Consider the following 20,357-nt stretch of genomic DNA (forward strand, 5'->3'; position numbering starts at 1 on the left):
ATGCCAGTTGATAGAGCTGACAAATAACTACACAGGGTATGAATTTGAAATAAATCGGTCAAGTCATTTTTGAGAAAATCTTGAAAAACATGGTTTTTCAGTCATTATCCGCCATTTTTCTCAAGAATATTACGGAGCTCCTGGAATTTTCCCAGGAATGATACTCATGTCAGTTGATAGGGCTTGTGGATATCTATCCATGGTATAAATTTGAAGAAAATCGTTAGAGCCGTTTTCGAGAAAACCGTGAAAAACATGGTTTTTAGTCATTATACGCCATTTTTCTCAAGAATATTACGGAGCTCCTGGAATTTTCCCAGGAATGATACTCATGTCAGTTGATAGGGCTTATGGATAGCTATCCATGGTATGAATTTGAAGAAAATCGTTAGAGCCGTTTTCGAGAAAAACGTGAAAAACATGTTTTTTTAGTATATTATCCGCCATTTTTTCCGCCATCTTGAATTGAATTTTATTGAATTTCTTATTGTCGGATCCTCATGGTATAAGGACCTTAGGTTTAAAATTTCAAGTCAATCAGTTAATTAGGAATGGAGTTATCGTGTTCACAGACATACACACATACACACACACACACACAGACCAACACCCAAAAATCATGTTTTTGGACTCAGGGGACCTTGAAACGTATAGAAAATTATAAATTGGGGTACCTTACTTTTTTTCGGAAAGCAATACTTTCCTTACCAATGGTAATAGGGCAAGGAAAGTAAAAAAATAATAAATAATATTTTGTTAATTGATCATAACTCTATATTGTTGAGAAACAATCTGACAGCGTTGCAGAGCTAGAAAAGGATAGCGCTATCTGCGTTGTCGAATGATGGACAAGGATAGCAACACCAATGTTAATCAAACACTGTCATTATAACGTGGACCTCACTATACCCTGAATGGTGCCATACGATTAGTAATTGATTGAGAGTTGAAAGCAGGCTGTGATTGGCCGAGACAAGACACGCCCACAGTGGGTGGGGAAGAGCATTCTTACTAAAGCTGAGAGGCATTGATAATGTTATTTTTACTTTCCTTGCCCTATTACCATAGGTAAGGAAAGTATTGCTTTCCGAAAAAAATTAAGGTACCCCAATTTCTAAATTTCTACACGTTTCAAGGTCCGCCGAGTCCAAAAATTGGTTTGGTTATTGGTTATGTGTGTGTGTGTATGAGTGTGTGTGTGTGTATATGAGTGTATGTGCGTCTGTGTACACGATATCTCATCACCCAATTAACGGAATGATTTGAAATTTGGAACGTAAGGTCCTTACAATATAAGGATCCGACACGAACAATTTCGATCAAATGCAATTCAAGATGGCGGCTAAAATGGTGAAAACGTTGTCAAAAACAGGGTTTTTTGCGATTTTCTCGAAAACGGCTCCAACGATTTTGATCAAATTTATACCTAAAATTGTCATTAATAAGCTCTATCAACTGCACAAGTCTTATATCTGTAAAAATTTCAGGAGTACCGCCCCATCTATGCAAAGTTTGATTATAGATTCCCAATTATCAGTCTTCCGATACAATTTAAACTGAAAAATCTAAGTGGAAAAGATTCAGCATGAAAAACTCTACAATTTATGTTTACTAACATTTTCACCTAAAATTTAAAATAAGCTCGAAATGCGAGAAAATAAGATTTTAAATTGCAAACTGTTGGCAACTGTTGATTCTATTAAATCATTCACTATGAAGAGATAGCAGACTTCGTGTGTCTGCAGCGCTATTGTCCTGTCACCAGCCTTCTCAGATCTTGAATAGTAGATTTGATATGCGCGGGAACACTAGCGTCAGTTGATCAATTTTCATAACGGCAAGGAAAGTTGTGTGAGTGCGCCATACCAGATTTTTTATGTTTGTATTGGAACTTATTTATTTATTTATTAGGTTAGCAAAAAAATACAAGAACCGGAAAAGAGAAAACAGGCTATTGCCTAAAACTTCTTGAATTTCCTAATTTAGTTTTAAATTGTCCAAATATTATAGGTTATGTCCATTCAAATTTCTACTCCAAATCACAATCTAAAATATAAATTAGAATAAAACAAACAATTTAAATTTGGATGGATTAATATGAAAGTTTCTTAAAAACATGAAACAAACTATAAATTCACAAAATAAAGAATAAAAACACTTACATTTTGAGCTCGAAAATATCACATTCACCTTAGCTATATAACAGCTGTTATTAAAAATTGTGTTGAATAGTAGAACTGTATATCGTATTACTATTCACTAATAGAACAGAATATATAATCCATATGTAAAATACATCTATTTGTACATCATACAAATTCATTCAGATCATGGAGTTTATGTCAGCTAAATATTGGATAATTATATTTTATATACTATTCTATAGTGGGGTCCACGTTATAATGACAGTGTTTGATTAGCAATGGTATTGCTATCCTTGTCTATCATTCAACAAAGCGGATAGAGCTATCTCTTTCTCGCTTTCCTCTATTACCAGATCGTCTTTCAACAATGTAGAATTGATAATTTATAACCAAAATATTTCATCTTAATTATGAAGATTCATCCTGGAATTATTGAAAAATATAATTCATTATTTTAAACGAGAATGAACAGTTGTTAATATTACATCAATAAACCTGTATCAGGTACCGTCTATAGAAGGCATTGACAAGACAGAGGATCGGCAACGTTGTTCTCCTATCTTTCTCCACTGCAATCATAGCGTGGACCTCACTATATAAATTAATAAAAATTATTCACTAGAAGGGATATAAAATAATATGCTCACTATCAACACATCAGAGCACAACAGAGAGTATAGAATTAAAAGTTTGTTTTTTAATAATAAATGGATTATACAACACTAGCCGTCAGGCTCGCTTCGCTCGCCATATCCGTCTAGCCAGGAGGCTCCGCCCCCTGGACCCCTGACTGGATCGTCCAAGAATGAGATCAGTAGGCTCGCTTCGCTCGCCTGCATTTTTCATTTGGGCATTTTTATCATATGTTAGGACAATCCAGTCGGGGTCCAGACTAAACGGTGGCTAAACGGATATGGCGAGCGAAGCGAGCCTGACTGCTAGTAATATAATATTCCCAGGATTGAAGTAGCAGTGCCCAATCAATTTTTCCGCGATAAATGCATTTAAATCTTCAACTTGGTGCCAAACTAACAAGGTCAACTCAACTTAATGCCAACCTGACAAAATTATTATTTAGTTGCAGTTAACAACTGTTTCGAAGAGGTACTCTATCTAGATTATAGTTCTATAGTAACAATGATATGGAAATTTCAATTATAATTAAGAGATTGGGAGAGAAGAATATACATGCTAAAAGACGAACTTTAAACCCTTAAAACAACCCTTAGAGTTAAAATATTGCCAAAAGATTCCTTAGTGCTCCTCTAAAGGGCCAACTGAACATACCTACCAAATTTGAACGTTTTTGGTCCGGTAGATTTTTAGTTATGCGAGTGAGTGAGTGAGTCAGTCAGTCAGTCAGTCAGTCAGTCAGTGAGTGCCATTTCGCTTTTATATATATATAGATTCTATATTCTCTGCAATACAGTAGCCTACAGTAATAGAAATGCATAGATGCATCTGGAATGAAAGTGCATCAGCATTGTGTTGCATCAATGCAAGTCATCAATAAATTATTGATTGAAAGTGCATACACGTTCAGAGAAGGCCTACATTCTACATAATAACAGTACTTGTATTTTCACTAGAGGTCAATATAAGTTACTGCTACAGACCTCGGCTCAATTATCTCTTTCTCTCATACTCTTTCTTCTTCTTCTTCTTCTTCTTCTTCTCCTTTTTCTTCTTCTTTTTCTTCGTCTACTTCTTTTCTCTTCTCCTGTCCTCTTCTTTTCTTTCTCCTCCTTCTTCTCCTTTTTCTGATCCAAATAGCCCTTTCCACTATCACTTTCACTTCTTATTCTCTTCTTCCTCTTCTTCTTCTTCTTCTTCTTCTCTTCTTCTTCTTCTTCTTCTTCTTCTTCTTCTTCTTCTTCTTCTTCTTCTTCTTCTTCTTCTTGCTCCTTCTACAACCTTTCATGACAGCTATTACTCATTCTTTGTCTCTCTCACTCTCTCTCTCTTTCTTTCTTCTCTTGCTTATTATCTCATACTCTCCCTCTCACGCTGTCTTCCTCCTCCAGACTATCGATATTTCTTCTTTCTCTCGCCAAATCTCTCTGTTCCTCTCCATTCATCTTCATTTCAAAGGAAGAGTAGAGATGATTCAGAATCTTCAACTTCTCATCTATTCTCTCTCTTTCTCTTCACCCCTCTCCCACCTATCACCTTTCTCTCTCGCACACACTCATTCTCTGTTTCTTCTTTTCCCACTGACTCCCTCTCTTCCTCTCTCTTTCATTTCTCCCTCAAATCTCCTCTCTCTCCTTTTCCTTTCACCTTCACTCCCAAGAAAACGTAAGTGGACCCAGAATCTTGATCTCATCTATTCTCTTTCTTCCTCTTATCTCTCTCCTACCAATCACCTTTCTTTCGCACACCTTTTCCCTCTCTCTTCCTTTCCTTTCACCTTCATCTCAAAGGAAGAGTAAGGGAACCCAAGATCTTGATCTCATCTACTCTCTCCTTCTGACTACCACCTATTACCTTTCTCTCTCTCTCTCCTTTCTCCCACCAATTCCCTTTCTCTCTCTCCTTTCACCTTCACTTGCAAGATAGAGTGTTGGTACCCAGAATCCAGAGTCAGTAAGGATCTGAAGTTTTATAATCAGTCTTAGAAGTGAATTATATTGGAGAAGACCTTATATGAATCTCTCATGAAAGTCCCATGTACAGTCTACAGATAGGCTAGTTCTATTACTATAAATTTGTATAAAATAATCTACACTTCATCCTCACAATATTGACTGAATATCTGCTAAAGTTCCTGAAAAAAGAAATTTATATTTACAACATTTCCAGCATCTAAATCTTGTTGAAGAGTTTTAAAAAATTACAAAAGTTCCTAAAATAAGAGAGTAATATTTATAACATTTTCAAATTTTGTTGAAGTGATTTGGAAGACAGTTTTTGTTTTCAATTGTTGTTGTCTCCAATTTTTAAAGTTCCTGTTTTATTTTATTTGTTTGGGTTATCTTCTTTCATATGCAGTATTCCATTATCAACATTGCAATTCTTGTAAATCTATTTAGTTTCTTCGCGGTGTTTGTTTCATCAAAGAAGATACGTAAGTAGCCCAATCTTTTGTTTCATTTTTTTTTTTTTATAATAAATAATATTTATTTATTTATCTATCACATTGTGTACTAATACTTAACATGAGGAAAGGCACAACAGGCTCATGCCCAAAACTGTCCATTCCAATTTATTCTATACTGTCCAAATCAAAATGTTGGTTATGTCACTTTCACTTTTTATTGTTTGATGGTTCTAATGATTAATTTTCAGAAGTAATAGATCTACTATGGATCTATTCAGAATTATCTCAGTTTTGGTATCCCCTTAACTGGATAAAACTTAGCAAATATAAGTCAGACACTATTTTTTTCCGAGTAGATGTATTCATATTTGATAGTATACTATGAATTAGGCTTATAGTCGCCTGCCTACTCCTGATTAGAGTATATTTCCAAATGCTATTGTATGGAAGCAATGAAAAATTTTTTACTTTCAAAAGAAATTTTATGTTCGAAAGAGATGTTTCAAAATCATTAGTATGTTACATAAATATTATCAATTGATCTATAGTGAGATAAAAAAACAGTGTTGCCTGTTCTCTGCCCTAGTTAATTATATTTCTACATTGTCAAAAACAGATTTGGCATCGTTGCGGAGCTAGTAAAAGATAGTACTTCCTGCTTTGTCGAATGATAGACAAGGATTGCAACATAAAAGTTAATCAAATACTGTCATTATAACGTGGACTATAGGCTACTCAGGTTACTTCATGAACCAGTTCGAAGAAATGAGTAATAAGATAAAGATATTTCATGGAATGCTTGAGAAATCAAGTAGAATTATCTCTTGTTTTTGTTCATATTGTAGGCATAGGTCTACATAATACATTTGAAAAACGCTACAAGCTATAGTTTCCTGTGGAGAACGAGCTCCAAATTTTATCATAAAAAATTGTTGTACCGTTTCCATTGTTTTCTGGCATCAATTCTCTAAATATTCAGGTACACTCTTTTTAAATGCAAAATAAACAACAACAAGGACTTCAAATATAGAATAAACGGTAAGAAGAGGATGGAATACAAAGAATTCTCTCTTTAAATTGTATTTCTCTTCACGTGATTAAATTCCTAAGTTCATGTGATTTGAATAAATGGAGCAATATGAGTAGGCTTCTGAAAAACATGACAGTTTTTTCATAGACTGATCCAAGTTAGAGCGGAATATTGAACAATACAGCATAATAAAACTACATAGAAAACACATAGTGAAAGCAACAGTGTAAGATATTACAGTAACTCATCAGTAAATACAATAGAAATAGCTTAAATAGAAGTTATTCAATGAATATTCCAAGGTATGAGCTTTAGGCATGTATGATGCATACACATCAATCTCTTTGAGAGGAGACGAACCGTCGGTCCCGACTACCTAAAAAGTAGTCATCATCTCTCATCATCCCTCTCACTCAACCCACGCACAAGCCTAAGAACTTACGTGGGCATCACCCTCAAAATTATTATTTAGTGAACATAGACACAAAATTTATAATCTCCATAATATTTTTTATATGATGGAGTTGTTTTTCTTTTGCAATTCAATTATTCTGAGCAGGCCTATCTAGACTACTCACTAAAACGTTACGTTTTGACGAGGTTTGGTGGTAGAGTGGACATTGTTGTCCAAACTCCGCCACATCAACAAATAAAAACTAAATTCTATTCTATTTCAAAATGTGTTTAGGCCTATTCAATCCTAATCCAATTCATATACTATACCTGCATCAGATTCCTGATTTCAATTTATATTTTGAGAGTAGCCCTAATAAAAAAAATTGCATCAATAATTCTGAACATTGACTTGTCATCATGCTCCGTTTTCGATATGTTTATCCATGGTTGTCAAGATGAAACAAGACAGAAGATAGGAGAGTAATAACGATAGATAGAGACAAAGAGTGTTCTCTTTTCCTCACATTGTTCCAGTAAACAAGAGAAACAGCAAAAAACAGAGAAATTATTTCACATGTTTAGAATCACGCTAGCCTTTGTAAGAGTTCATTTCATAATTTCAGCATTGGCAGAATGGGAGGCTTTAATGTTATTCAATCATGATTGCTGAATGTTTAAAATAAATCTTACCATAGTTATTATATAACTTGAAAACATTGTGGCAAGAAAATAATGTAATAACACTGTGCTCCAGTATTATATGCAGATTTAGTATGACTGTACATATTTCCATGATAAGTATGTACTATAATGTTATTATTTATATACTAGCAGGAGACCCGTGCTCCGCAAGGGTCTGTTAGAAAGCTTGACAAACTGGAAACTTGACCAAGTGGAATCTTGAAGAATTGAAAATATGTCTATAACCATCTTCGGTTAAGGCTAAAAATAAACTTTCTACTCGTGAAATTTTTCAAGTTTTTCTTTATTCTTTATTCTTTTTACAATGGAGCGAAGATCGGGAGAGAAAAACTAAGAATACCTTGTACTATTTCTCTCCCAAATTTAGGTAACATTTTCTATTCGTATATCATCAAGCTATCAAAATGGAAAAGTCTTCTCGGGAAAACATTTTTTTCTGATCATTACTTCTTGAGATATGAGCGCCTGAAGTTTGAATTTTTGGGACAGGACATTTCAAATTCGGTAAGAGCTGGATCCATGAGATTCAAAGGATAAAATTTCCATGTTATTGCTCATTGAATAAAACAAAAATTTTCTGGAAATACCAATTTTTGAGAAAGTTATTAAATTTATTTTTGGTTTTTCTTATTAAATTGAATAACTATCTTAACTTTCTGGCTTCAAATTTATCAAGTATTTTAATATTTTTCAATTTATTAATGCACTTTCAAGTGTAATAATAATTGTTTCATCTTTCTGATCAACCGAGATACAAAGTTTTTAGTATAATGTTTATTTGGACTGTAAATTTTTGTGATCTTTATAAAAGTGTTTCATACCTCATTGGACTATTTTTATCAAAATTAGGGAGAGGAACAGTTTTGGGTTTATCCTGTTGATTCTCTCCCAATCATTAATTTGATGTTGTGATTAAGGAATGTAATAAATGTAATGTAATGTGAAATTGATATTTTCACAAAATTTTTGTTTTACTATCAACAATACCATAGAGAACAATAGAAAGTAGATATCCCATGGCATAGGCGTTTATGTCGCAGCTTTCACTGTTATCTCAAGCCGATAGCCCACGTAGTTCTTTCCCGTGAAGCTTTATGACGCTGGTAGTCACTCATATTGTGCCGTTCATACACTCTTACCCGGTCAAAACAGTAAAAATCGACAAAAATCGACAGTAATCGGCTTGGGATAACAGTAAAAGTTGCGACATAACACCCTATACCATGGGATATCTACTTACACTATTGTTTCTCTTTGACAATACCATGAAGAATTTATCCTTTGAATCTCATGGATTTATCTCTAACCAAATTTGAAATGTTCTGTCCCAAAAATGTAAACTTTAGGCGCTCATATCTCAAAAAGTAATGATCAGATAAAAAATGTTTTCCTGAGATAACGTTTTCATTATGATAGCTTGATGAAATAAAAATCTAAAAACTTAGAAAAATATCACGAGTAAAAAGTTTATTATTAGCCTTTGCACAGCCTTAATTAAGAATCTATTAGCAAAATTACAAGTTTATCAGTTGAGTATGTTGAGACGTGATGATGTGTCCTATCCCGTACGTGTATAAGCCAGTTCTTTTCTTTATTATAGAATAGATTGTCATCTGGTGACATATACTTTGAACATATACTTTTAAGTATTTCATATTGAATGAAATCAATGCCCCATTGATTTTCATTGTCTCATTGACTTTCTAAACACCATTTAACAAATGATGACAGATTAAAGTGAATTTCATTATAGAAGGCACGGTCATCCCATGAGTATAACTATATATTTTACCGAACGAAGTGAGGTCTAAGATTCAAATCGACGGTTTGGCATTTATCAAATCAGACTATAGAATTATTCATCATAAATCAGCTGACAAGTGATTACACAGATGTGTGGAGAAGCCAGTCTATTACTGTATTTGTATAAGGTCTATACTTTCAATCAAAGACCTTGAAGAGGTATGCATCTTTAAGCTGGGTTTACACCAAAGTTATTACAAAATGTTAATAACTTAATCCTTATAGATTCTATTAGATTGAACGCAAGTTGACAAACACACATATTAATCATTTGTATGATAAGTTATGTTCAATCTTATATAATCTATAAGGATTGAGTTATTAACATTTTGTTAATAAATTTGGTCTAATCGCAGCTTTAAGGTCTTTGGTTTCAATATTTTGTTTTGCAGTCATGGTATTATTATTCGTGTCCATCAGTATCAATATTCTCACATTCGAAAAAACTAATTTAATTGGTGATTAAAAATAATCAAATGAACTAAATAATGCTGAAGAAATTATAATATCTTTGATTCAAAAAATTAATTCTCATTAGATGAAAAGATTATCACGGAACTGGATGAATATTATATAAATTCTGGAATAGAAATATATTCTATCCATTGTTCAAATTAACATAAATATTAATAAATTATGGAATACAAATTCAAACGTGAACTACGTACTCGAAATCCCAAACAAGAATGAATAGTTAATATAACATCAGATATAAGGGGATCATCTAACCTCTATAGAAGGCAGTGGCAAGGCAGAAATTCGGCAACTTTCTTCTCCCATCTTTCTCCACTGCCATTATAACGTGGACTCCACTATAGTTTCCAAAGAGATTGTTGATATTACATAAGCTTGTGTGATACTAGGCCTAGGCCCAAGCTATACATATATATTTTTTAAATACATAGTAGCCTACATGAGAACCAGGTAATAACTTCTTTTCATTCATAATTACTGTGTTTTGCATTGTTTATGATAATTATGTTTCGATATCTCTGAAAACATTTCAATTTTTGTTGTGAAAACGGAACATGTCAAAATATTCTTTTAACACTGATATTTATTGTTGTAATTTCAATGTTCCAATCATTTTAAACTTACTTCATTTGATAAACTACTTTTTCTGTTGCTATCTCTATGACTTGAATCAATTCCTCAATTCATCCAGTTATTTGACAATTATTCTATGTCTATGTTCTTATTATGTTCTATTATTGTAAGACTTATTCTTATTTTTAACTTGTCTCTGTCTCAGTTCCAATAATTTGATTTATGTTTTCTCTCTCTTTTCAAAGCCGACTACGTTCCAGTATGCAAGAAAAGCAACCCACAATTCGAAAAATGTATACTAGATGCCATTGAAGTGGTAAGGCCGCATCTCAGTAAAGGTGAGTAAAACTGGGTTCGCAATCCACCTAAATTGTAAAATTGTAAAATTCTAAATTGTTAAATCTCTCTATCAATATTATATTGAACTCAGTAGTATTTAGTTCGGAGACCACCTAAATTGTAAATCAATTCTTCAAAAACTATATTGAACTTGGTAGTATCGGGTTCTGAAACCACCTGAATTGTAAAACATCTCTTTTATCCTATACTATTAAACGAGCAACTTCTGTTTATATGTTTATATGTTTATATGTTTATATGTTTGTATTTCACCGGATCTCGAAAACGGCTCTAACGATTCTCACGAAATTCAGAACATAGTAGGCTTAAAATATAAAGATTCGATTGCACTAGGTCTCATCCCTGGGAAAACTAGCTGAAGGACATTAAAGGGATAATTATTATTCATCCTTGGAAAAACAGCTGACAATAATTATTTCGTCGTCTGTTGGTGATGGAGGTGAGTGAGCGAGTTCATGTGTGTGGGACTGAGACAAAATAATGACTCAGCTGTTGAACTTTGGTAATCATTTAATCAGGTACTTAGTGCCGGTTACAAAAAAGCCGGGTTATTTTCAATCCTGATTAATTCCAGTAGATCCATCTTTTTGAAATGGTCTTCTCTGATTTGGTTCACGTTTGGTTGATCAGGATTAAAATTTAACTGGCTTTTGTGCAACTGGGCCTTTGTGAGGGAAATTTTTGCATTCTTCTGGGAATTAATCTCATTTACTGTGATTAGATAGAACATTTCTGTATGAATGTTATTATAATTTCTTCTTTCGCAATAAATTGTTTATGCTTTTGTACTCCAGAGCTAAGCTCGGTCCACGATATTCAATTATTATATTTGAATAAAAACACACATATGTAGTCAAATTCTACACAGTTTAGAATTTTTAGTTTTAAAACTGTGTAAAATTTGACAACATATGTGTGTTTTTATTCAATTATGGAACGGTTCTACAATATTGACAATGACTCAGTCGAATTTTTAATTATTATATTAAACTCAGTAGAGCTGGGTTCGGAATCTACCTAAATTGTAAATCATTTCTTCATCAATTATCATATTGAACTTGGTAGAATCATGGAGAGATAGCATCAGCAGATATCCCATAGTAAAGATTGTTTATGTTCCAAATTTCATGCAGATTTCTTGTTCACTGAAGCCAATTACTGTCGACTACTGTCTATTATCACTGTTTTGTTGGGAGTGTATGAGTGTAGGAACGGCACAGTATGGGAGACTAGCAGCGTCACATAGCTTCACCAAAAACAACTACTAGGACTATCGGCTTGAGTGAAGTTTGCAGCATAAACGCCCTCTCCTACGGGATATATTCTTATATGCTATGTTCTCTCTATAGTAGAATTGGGTTTGGAATCCACCTAAATTGTATATCATCTAACTACCAATTATCATTTTGAACTTGATAGAATCATGGAGAAATTGCATCAGCAGATATCCCATAATATAAATTGTTTATGTTCCAATTTTCAAGTCGATTTCTTGTTAACTAAAGCCGATTACACTCTCTTTCATTATTTGAAAGTGTTCAGATTAAAATTGAACCTTGAAAACTAACAGAGAAAGTATTCATTCCAAAAGAACGGTCAATAATTAATTGTCCTTATTCCATATTTTCAAGTCGATTTTAATAATTTTATTGTCTGCTTTCCATGTCAGTGCATATGTTTTGTTACAATGGAAGTCTTACTACAAAATCTACATAGCTTGCAAATTATAGCAATGGTTATAAACTATATAGTATCACCAAGCTATATTGGATATTTCCATAGTAGCGGTTTGGAAGCATTATTATAATGCTATAATGCACTGTATAATGCTTTTGAACTCTAGTATCACCGTTATTAGAATATAGAATATTTGTATAGTAACTACTAGAGATTATTCAGCAAAACGTGCATGAAGTATCCAGTATATATCTAGTATAGTATATAGTATAAGGTATAGTAATATATCTAATATAGTATAGTATATCCAGTAGGCGATTTCAAACACTGGATGTAAACAATGAGGCAATGACACTTTATTCTCATGAATTCTTAAAATATTTCTCCATTATATACTAATACTAGCCGTCAGGCTCGCTTCTCTCGCCATATCCGTCTAGCCAAGGGGCTCCGCTCCCTGGACCCCCGACTGGATCGTCCAAAAATGAGATCAGCGGGCTCGCTTCGCTCGCCTGCATTTTCCATTTGAGCATGCTTCATTCCATCAGAAAGTCATAGTACTGAGAAAACCTGTGAAAATCTGTGAAAAACGCTGATTTTGGGCGTATCTTTGATGAAATATCAAAGTCATCTTATTACAAAATTTTTAGACCCTAGCTAAACCTCTGTACCAAATTTGAACATTTTCTGTCTATTACTTGATGAAAGAATTGAGAAAACGCAAAAAAAAACGCTAATTTTGGGCGTATCTTTGGCGTTATTTCACATTCCTTCTAACGCAACATTATTATACCCTAGCTGAGCTAAATTTGAGCATTTTCTGTTTATTTATTCTCGACAAAGCTGAGAGAACACCTAAAAAACGATGGAAAAACGCAGATTTTGGGCATATCTTTGGAAATTCTCCCAAATCCGTTCTTAGTGCGCCTCTAAAGGGCCAACTGAACATACCTACCAAATTTGAAAATATATGTCATATTTTTATCATATGTTAGGACGATCCAGTCGGGGGTCCAGACTAAACGTCTAGCTAAACGGTTATGGCGAGCGAAGCGAGCCTGACGGCTAGTAATATAATATAATATTCCCAGGAATAGCTCTGATTGAAGTAGCAGTGCCAAATCAATTTTTCCGCGATAAATGCATTTCAATCTTCAACTTAACTATGCCAACCTAACAAAGTCAACTCAACTTAATGCCTACCCTTAAAATTATTAATTTAGTTACCAGTTAATAACTGTTTCGAAGAGGTACTCTCTCTAGATTATAGTTCTATATTATCATAATATAATATGATATGATATGGTATGGACATTTCAATTATAATTAAGAGATTGGAATAAGAAGAATATACATGCTAAAATACGAACTTTAAACCCTTAAAAACCACCCTTAGAGTTAAAATTTTTCCAAATCCGTTCTTAGTGCGCCTCTAAAGGGGCAACTGAACATACCTACCAAATTTGAACGTTTATGGTCCGGTAGATTTTTAGTTCTCCGAGTGAGTGAGTGAGTCAGTCGGTCAGTGAGTGAGTGCCATTTCGCTTTTATATAAATATAGATACTAACTGTACCTTACTATAAATATTCACTTCATACTCTTATTATAGAACTTTTTCTCTGAATGATAGTAAGCAAGAGAATGACACTTTATTCTAATAATTCTTAAATAACTCCTCAGGTATTAAAGATTTATTTACTCTGTGATTTTATTAGAGTCTCTTTAAAGACAAAACAAAATTCAATCTTTTATGCAATAGGGTATTTTGAAACTGAAAAATTAAATTCAAATTCAGTCTATGATTCGAGAATAAATCTTTTCTAATAAGAAACTAATTTTTAATCTTCTATTCCCAGAGGTGTTTTGTGACTGAAAAATAAAATTCAAATTCACAATTAACTTGCCATGAATTATTAACCAGACAATAGACAAAATGCAAAAAAAAGCTAATCAACCATCTCATTGAAATTTTAATAAATTTAAAATACTTTGACTCTATCCTGAAAGTGTTGGTGTTGTAACAGTAGGCTATGGTACCTATTAGAAATACGATGGGAAATAATATAATATTGTGAAATGAACATTTGTTCAGACTTAGGCATTTATAATGATAGAAAAAATAATTTGATGTAATAAAAGACTAGAGTATTGTATGAAAATAATATAATTAATTTATTAAAAAGTAACAGACATTATATCACCATATTACTCCATGGGTGTTGAAACATTTAAATAAAAATAGAAATCTAAAAACACTTCACTTATATGGGCTACTTTTATACAAATTAATAAAAACAATATGAAAACTTGTAATAGTCGTTGAAATATTTAAAAGTTTTTTTAATAATAAGGGGTACTACAAGTGTTTATATTGTTTTTCTATATATATATATATATAAAAGCGAAATGGCACTCACTCACTGACTGACTGACTGACTGACTCACTCACTCACTCACTCGCATAACTAAAAATCTACTAGACCAAAAACGTTCAAATTTGATAGGTATGTTCAGTTGGCCCTTTAGAGGCACACTAAGAAATCTTTTGACAATATTTTAACTCTAAGGGTTGTTTTTAAGGGTTTAAAGTTCGTCTTTTAGCATGTATATTCTTCTTCTCCCAATCTCTTAATTATAATTGAAATTTCCATATCATATGTTACTATAGAACTATAATCTAGAGTACCCTTCGAAACAGTTGTTAACAACTGGCAACTAAATTAATAATTTTGTCAGGTTGGCATTAAGTTGAGTTGACTTTGTTAGGTTGGCACCAAGTTGAAGATTTAAATGCATTTATCGCGGAAAAATTGATTGGGCACTGCTACTTCAATCCTGCGAATATTATATTACTAGCAGTGAGGCTCGCTTCGCTCGCCATATCCGTTTAGCCAGCCGTTTAGTCTGGACCCCCGACTGGATTGTCCTAACATATGATAAAAATGCCCAAATGAAAAATGCAGGCGAGCGAAGCGAGCCTGCTGATCTCGTATTAACATAAGTCTAAGTATCCTTTTTGAAATTCTCTATTCACAACATGTACAGCTATGTTTATTATGTATGATGCTATTATCAAGACAATTCAAAGCTGCGTTTACACAAAAGTTATTACCAAAATGTTAATAGCTTAATCCTTATAGATTCTATTGGATTAAACATGACTTGTCATACTCATGATGAGCATATGTGTTTGTCAAGTTCCGTTCAATCTAATAGAATCTACAAGGATTAAGTTATTAACATTTTGTTAATAACTTTTGTGTAAACGCAGCTTAATGGTGTTGAAACATGTTTTTAACTTATTAATTAAGTTATAATTATTAATTAATTATAATTCATAATACATTTTCAGACAATATTCCTGTGTTTTGTTATGTATGAATATCACAATATCCCACCAACAGTATCTGAATTTATTGTATTCTACCATAGAGAACCGATAGCATAAGTAGATATCCCATGGTATAGGGCGTTTATGTCGCAACTTTTACTGTTATCCCAAGCCGATAGTTCACGTAGTTCTTTCCTATGCGGCTGTGTGACGCTGGTAGTCTCTCAAATTGTGCCGTTCATACACTATCGCCCCTACAAAACAGTGAAAATTGACAACAGTCGACAGTAATCGGCTTGAGATAACAGTAAAAGTTGCGACATAACGCCCTATACCATGGGATATCTACTACGCTATTGTTTCTCTATGGCTCTACTGAGTTATCAATACTTTTATTAAGAGTATTGATACATAATGATAGTAAGAATATTCTAATATTGAAGGATTCAGATGAGCAAAAAATAATCTCATTTGACAGAAAATAAAATCAGATCTGAGCTTTGCAATAAGAGGTGATGACATTGAATGAAACTATACCAAGTAAGATTTATTTCGAGCTGTCAACATTTATTAATTTATTTAAAATAACAGCAGAAAATAATCTCAAAGGAATGAAAATCAAATCAGATCTGACTTTTCCAATAAGAGGTGATGAGACTGAATAAAATTATATAAAGTAAGATTTATTTCAAAATGTCAACATTAATTTATTTATTTAAAATAACAGCAGAAAACAATCTCAGAGGAATGAAAATCAAACCAGATCTGAGTTTTGCAATAAGAGGTAAAATGACACTGATTAATACCAAGTAAGATTTACTTCAAACAGTCAACATTTATTAATTTATTTAAAATAACAGCAGAAAATAATCTCAAATGAATGAAAATCAAATCAGATCTGAGTTTTGCAATAAGAGGTAAAATGACACTGATTAATACCAAGTAAGATTTACTTCAAATTGTCAACATATTTATTAATTTATTTAAAATAACACTGAATTATTTCTAGTAATTTCCAATCCAAACTGTATTAGCACTCCTTCCAAATAAAACCAATGCGTCCCATATTTATTTATTTATTTATTTATTTATTTATCTCATTGACAATTACAAATCATAATTATAATAAATATAATATGATTGGGAGAAGACAACAGGCATAGCCCAAAACTGTCTTCTCCCAAATGTTTACAAATAAAAGTTTTAAAAAAGAATAAGGTTAAGATTTTACTTTCACTTCAAAAAGTCCAATTTCCACTTCAAAACTAATGACTAAACTAAAAATTTTGAATTTTGATATTTAAAAACTGATCAAAAACAAAAATATTTTACTCAAATCTCTATAAATTGGAAATTTTTGAGTAATTTTGCAAAATTATGAGCCAGAAAAGAAACACAATGCAGAAATTTTCAAGTGTGTATCTAACTTGAATTAATATTATGTAAATTATGCTGGACCAAGTCATAATATGCAACAACTTCATAGCTCTCAAATGAGATAGAGGTACTGGCTTATATAATAGCATTGCCAGTTGACAATCATAATAATTATAGCTCCGACATTGGGAATTTCCCAATAACCTGTTGGCTATAATTCGTTGGAAGCTGGTTATATAGTTTAAAGGCAAGTGGAACGTTTAATATCAGTTCTAATAACTGATTTAGTAATAATAATTGTTGTGCTACATTTTTTCTATAATATTGGACTTGATTGACAAGACTGTGAACCTTGATTCGAATTTTGTTCCAGAATTGGATTCGTTTTTGAAAATAATAATTGTGAATGTCAATTGAGGATAATAATTGATAAAAAGTAGGATTTTCAATAACTGATATAGTAAAATTGTGCTACTACTTTTCTCCTCGGTTATTGGTTTTGATTAACAAGACTGTGAACCTTTGATTTTATTTTGTTTTAGTATTGGATGCGTTATGAAAATAATTATGAATATCAATTGAGGATAATTATTTATTTATTAGAACAGTCAAAAACACGATATTTGGAAAGAGAAACAGGCGATTGCCCAAAACTTCTTCAATTCCTTGATTTTGGCACATAAATAGTCCAAAGTGAGGTTAAGTTTAAAATTTCTGTTTTCACCAAAGATTAACACTCAGAGAATACGTATTCGAGATATGACTGATGAATTTTGAATTTCGAAGGGTTGATAAGATTATTGATGGAAGATTAAAATTTTAATAAACGATACTGTAATTTTGTTTTATTTTTTCTCAGATGGTATAGACTTGGTTAAGAAGACTGTAAATATTTATTCAAATTTTGTTTCAGTATTGGATTCGTTTTTGAAAATAATAATATTTATTTTGAATGCCAATTGAGGATGATAATTATTAGAAAGTTGAAATGTTAATAACAGATATAGGTAGTAATTGTGCTACATTTTTTCTAAGATATTATTCTTGATTGACAAAATTGTGAACACTTGATTCAAAATTTCTTTCAGATTTAAATGTGTTTTTGAAAATTATTGTAAAAGTCAATTTTGGGATAATATTGTTGAAATTTAAAATACAATACCGTACACTTTTACAGTTTATACAATATTTCGGACTTGTTATGTAAATTTGGGAGAGAAAAAGTACAAGGAGTATCCTTAGTTTTTCTCTACCAATCAGTGCTACTTTGTAGAAATTATAAATAAATAAAAAAAAATTATAATGTAGGTAATATCACAGATTCTAGACTTTTTATCTAGTCCTTATGATTCTTTGTTGATTCATACAATAAGTACATCATCAAAATGATAGGGAGAGAATAAATAAGGTAGCCTTGTGCTATTCCTCTCACAAATTTAGATAAGGTTACACATAGTCCGAAATAGGTTAAGTCTTGTAGTTGTTCACATTCAGTCCTCAATTATTTTCACAAAGTAGATTTTTAAATTTAGGTGCTTCAAAACCAAACATGAAAGACAAATTTTACATTAACTCTGTTGTAGTCCATACACTGTGTTAAATTTGTGAATATTTCAAAAACACTTAGGTACCTAATTTTTTTGGTGAGTTGAGGTAGGCATTTCACTCCAGAGGAGGAGCTTCATCAACCAGAAAACTACAACAAAGTTATTATATTCATATTTATATTATTAGTTATTGTATTTATATTATTAAATGAGAATACTAAGAAATTGTCAAAAATTGTTCTGCTGCTCTTGTATTTAGTTTTAGTTTATCAGAGGTTGACAATAGATAGATAGATAATTGATAAATGTTTATTTCCCCAAGAAAAACTAAAACTACAACATCAATTACACAAAATATTAGATAAATTACAATATTACATACAATAAAAACATTAGAAACAATTAGATACATTATCATACACAAAAAACCAGATTATATTGGTAGGAAATTTTATAACAAGCTACCTCAAATCTTGAACAGTAATGATGATTGAAGATTTTCATAAAACAATGAAAAAATATTTAGTTGATAGAGCTTTTATAGTGTAAGAATTCCTTTCAAACCTAAACTAGTTGAACTACTTAGTGTTAGAATTATTAGTAATAACATGACTTGTCTTATACTCCATGACTGGAGTCTTTAGGACGTAATCTAAAAAAAATAGCTAGTTACAAAAAATTCTTTTAATTCGTCCTCTACTTGTTTAGTTTTTTCTGTGTGGAAATTGACCTACTCCACTATGGCGTACCATGTTCTAGAGTAGGTTTTTGTAGTTTTTTGTGCGTATTATCAATTAGTTAGTGTTTAGTAAGTCATTAGGTGGTTAGTTGTTATTTGAAATAAAGCTTTCTATGTTCTGTCTTCCTTCGCTCATCAACTAATTGTGTACTATTGTTTTGAACTTTCTTGGATGATTAATCTGTTTAAAGTTTGCAGGAAGTAGATTATATAATTTTTGTGTTAAGAGATTGAAATGTCTCTGGTATAGTGCCTTCCTTGCAATACTGGTGATGAGAAGATTCCTGTATCTGGTGAGCAATGGTGTAACAACCAAAACCAGTCTTTCGAACTATCAATAAATCTGTGGTTTTTGACAATTCCTTAGTCTTTTCATTTAATATGAATAATTACCACAATATCATCTTCTCAACTACACAAAGAGGAAAATTTATATTATTAGTTATTACATTTTTATATTACAAATGTTAGTGTGTCGTCCTTGGAAATCACATCAATCAAAAATAAATTTTTTTTCTTTTAATTTTTTTTTTTTGACAGGAATTGCAAAAATGAAGATCCCTCCCAGCGAGCCTCTAGTGATTCCCATGTTGGAAATCGTTCGAGATTTGGAGTCTTTGAGAGTGAACGCCAAACTTAAAGATATCAAAGTCTATGGAGTGACTTCGTTTGTCGTGAAGAAACTGAAGTAAGCACCGACTATTTCCTATTTTATACTCCTTCAGAAATTAATATAATGAGTAGATAAATACAGTCTTATTTCAACCGAATCCTCTTGTATTAAATCATAATGTAGTAGGAATAATGGTGATTATAAAGTATCTTTATCTGATAATGCAATAATACAATAATTCAATATATTATTTATCCTATTTATATAAGCGAGAAATTTCTGTATTTATATCTGGTTATTTATGTTTAACGGATCTCGAAAACGTTCTAACGATTTTCACGAATTTGGAACATAGTAGGTTTATGATATGATCGATTGCACTAGGTATCATCCTTGGAAAACTCGCTGAACGACATTAAAAGGATAATCATCCTTGGCTGAAACAGCTGTGGATAGTAAAAAGTGAGTGAGTGAGTATGTGGAAAATCAAAATATCGCATCCCCGAAATTCATAAGATGACGTATAGCCACTGTGAAATATGAACACGAT

At 32.0% G+C, this 20,357-nt stretch overlaps 1 protein-coding gene across 1 annotated transcript; it reads left to right on the top strand.

Moving 5' to 3' along the window:
* Positions 1–4,760: 4,760 nt before the first annotated feature.
* On the top strand, positions 4,761–19,882 carry LOC120355922 (the record flags this gene model as incomplete). The annotated part of the gene is made up of 3 exons (XM_039444677.1): positions 4,761–5,211; positions 10,408–10,500; positions 19,735–19,882. Coding segments are annotated over exons 1-3 (323 nt in total), but the record flags the coding sequence as incomplete, so codon positions are not given.
* Positions 19,883–20,357: the final 475 nt, after the last annotated feature.

This window comes from Nilaparvata lugens, unplaced genomic scaffold, assembly GCF_014356525.2.
Source record: "Nilaparvata lugens isolate BPH unplaced genomic scaffold, ASM1435652v1 scaffold5243, whole genome shotgun sequence".
NCBI classification, from domain to species: domain Eukaryota; kingdom Metazoa; phylum Arthropoda; class Insecta; order Hemiptera; family Delphacidae; genus Nilaparvata; species Nilaparvata lugens.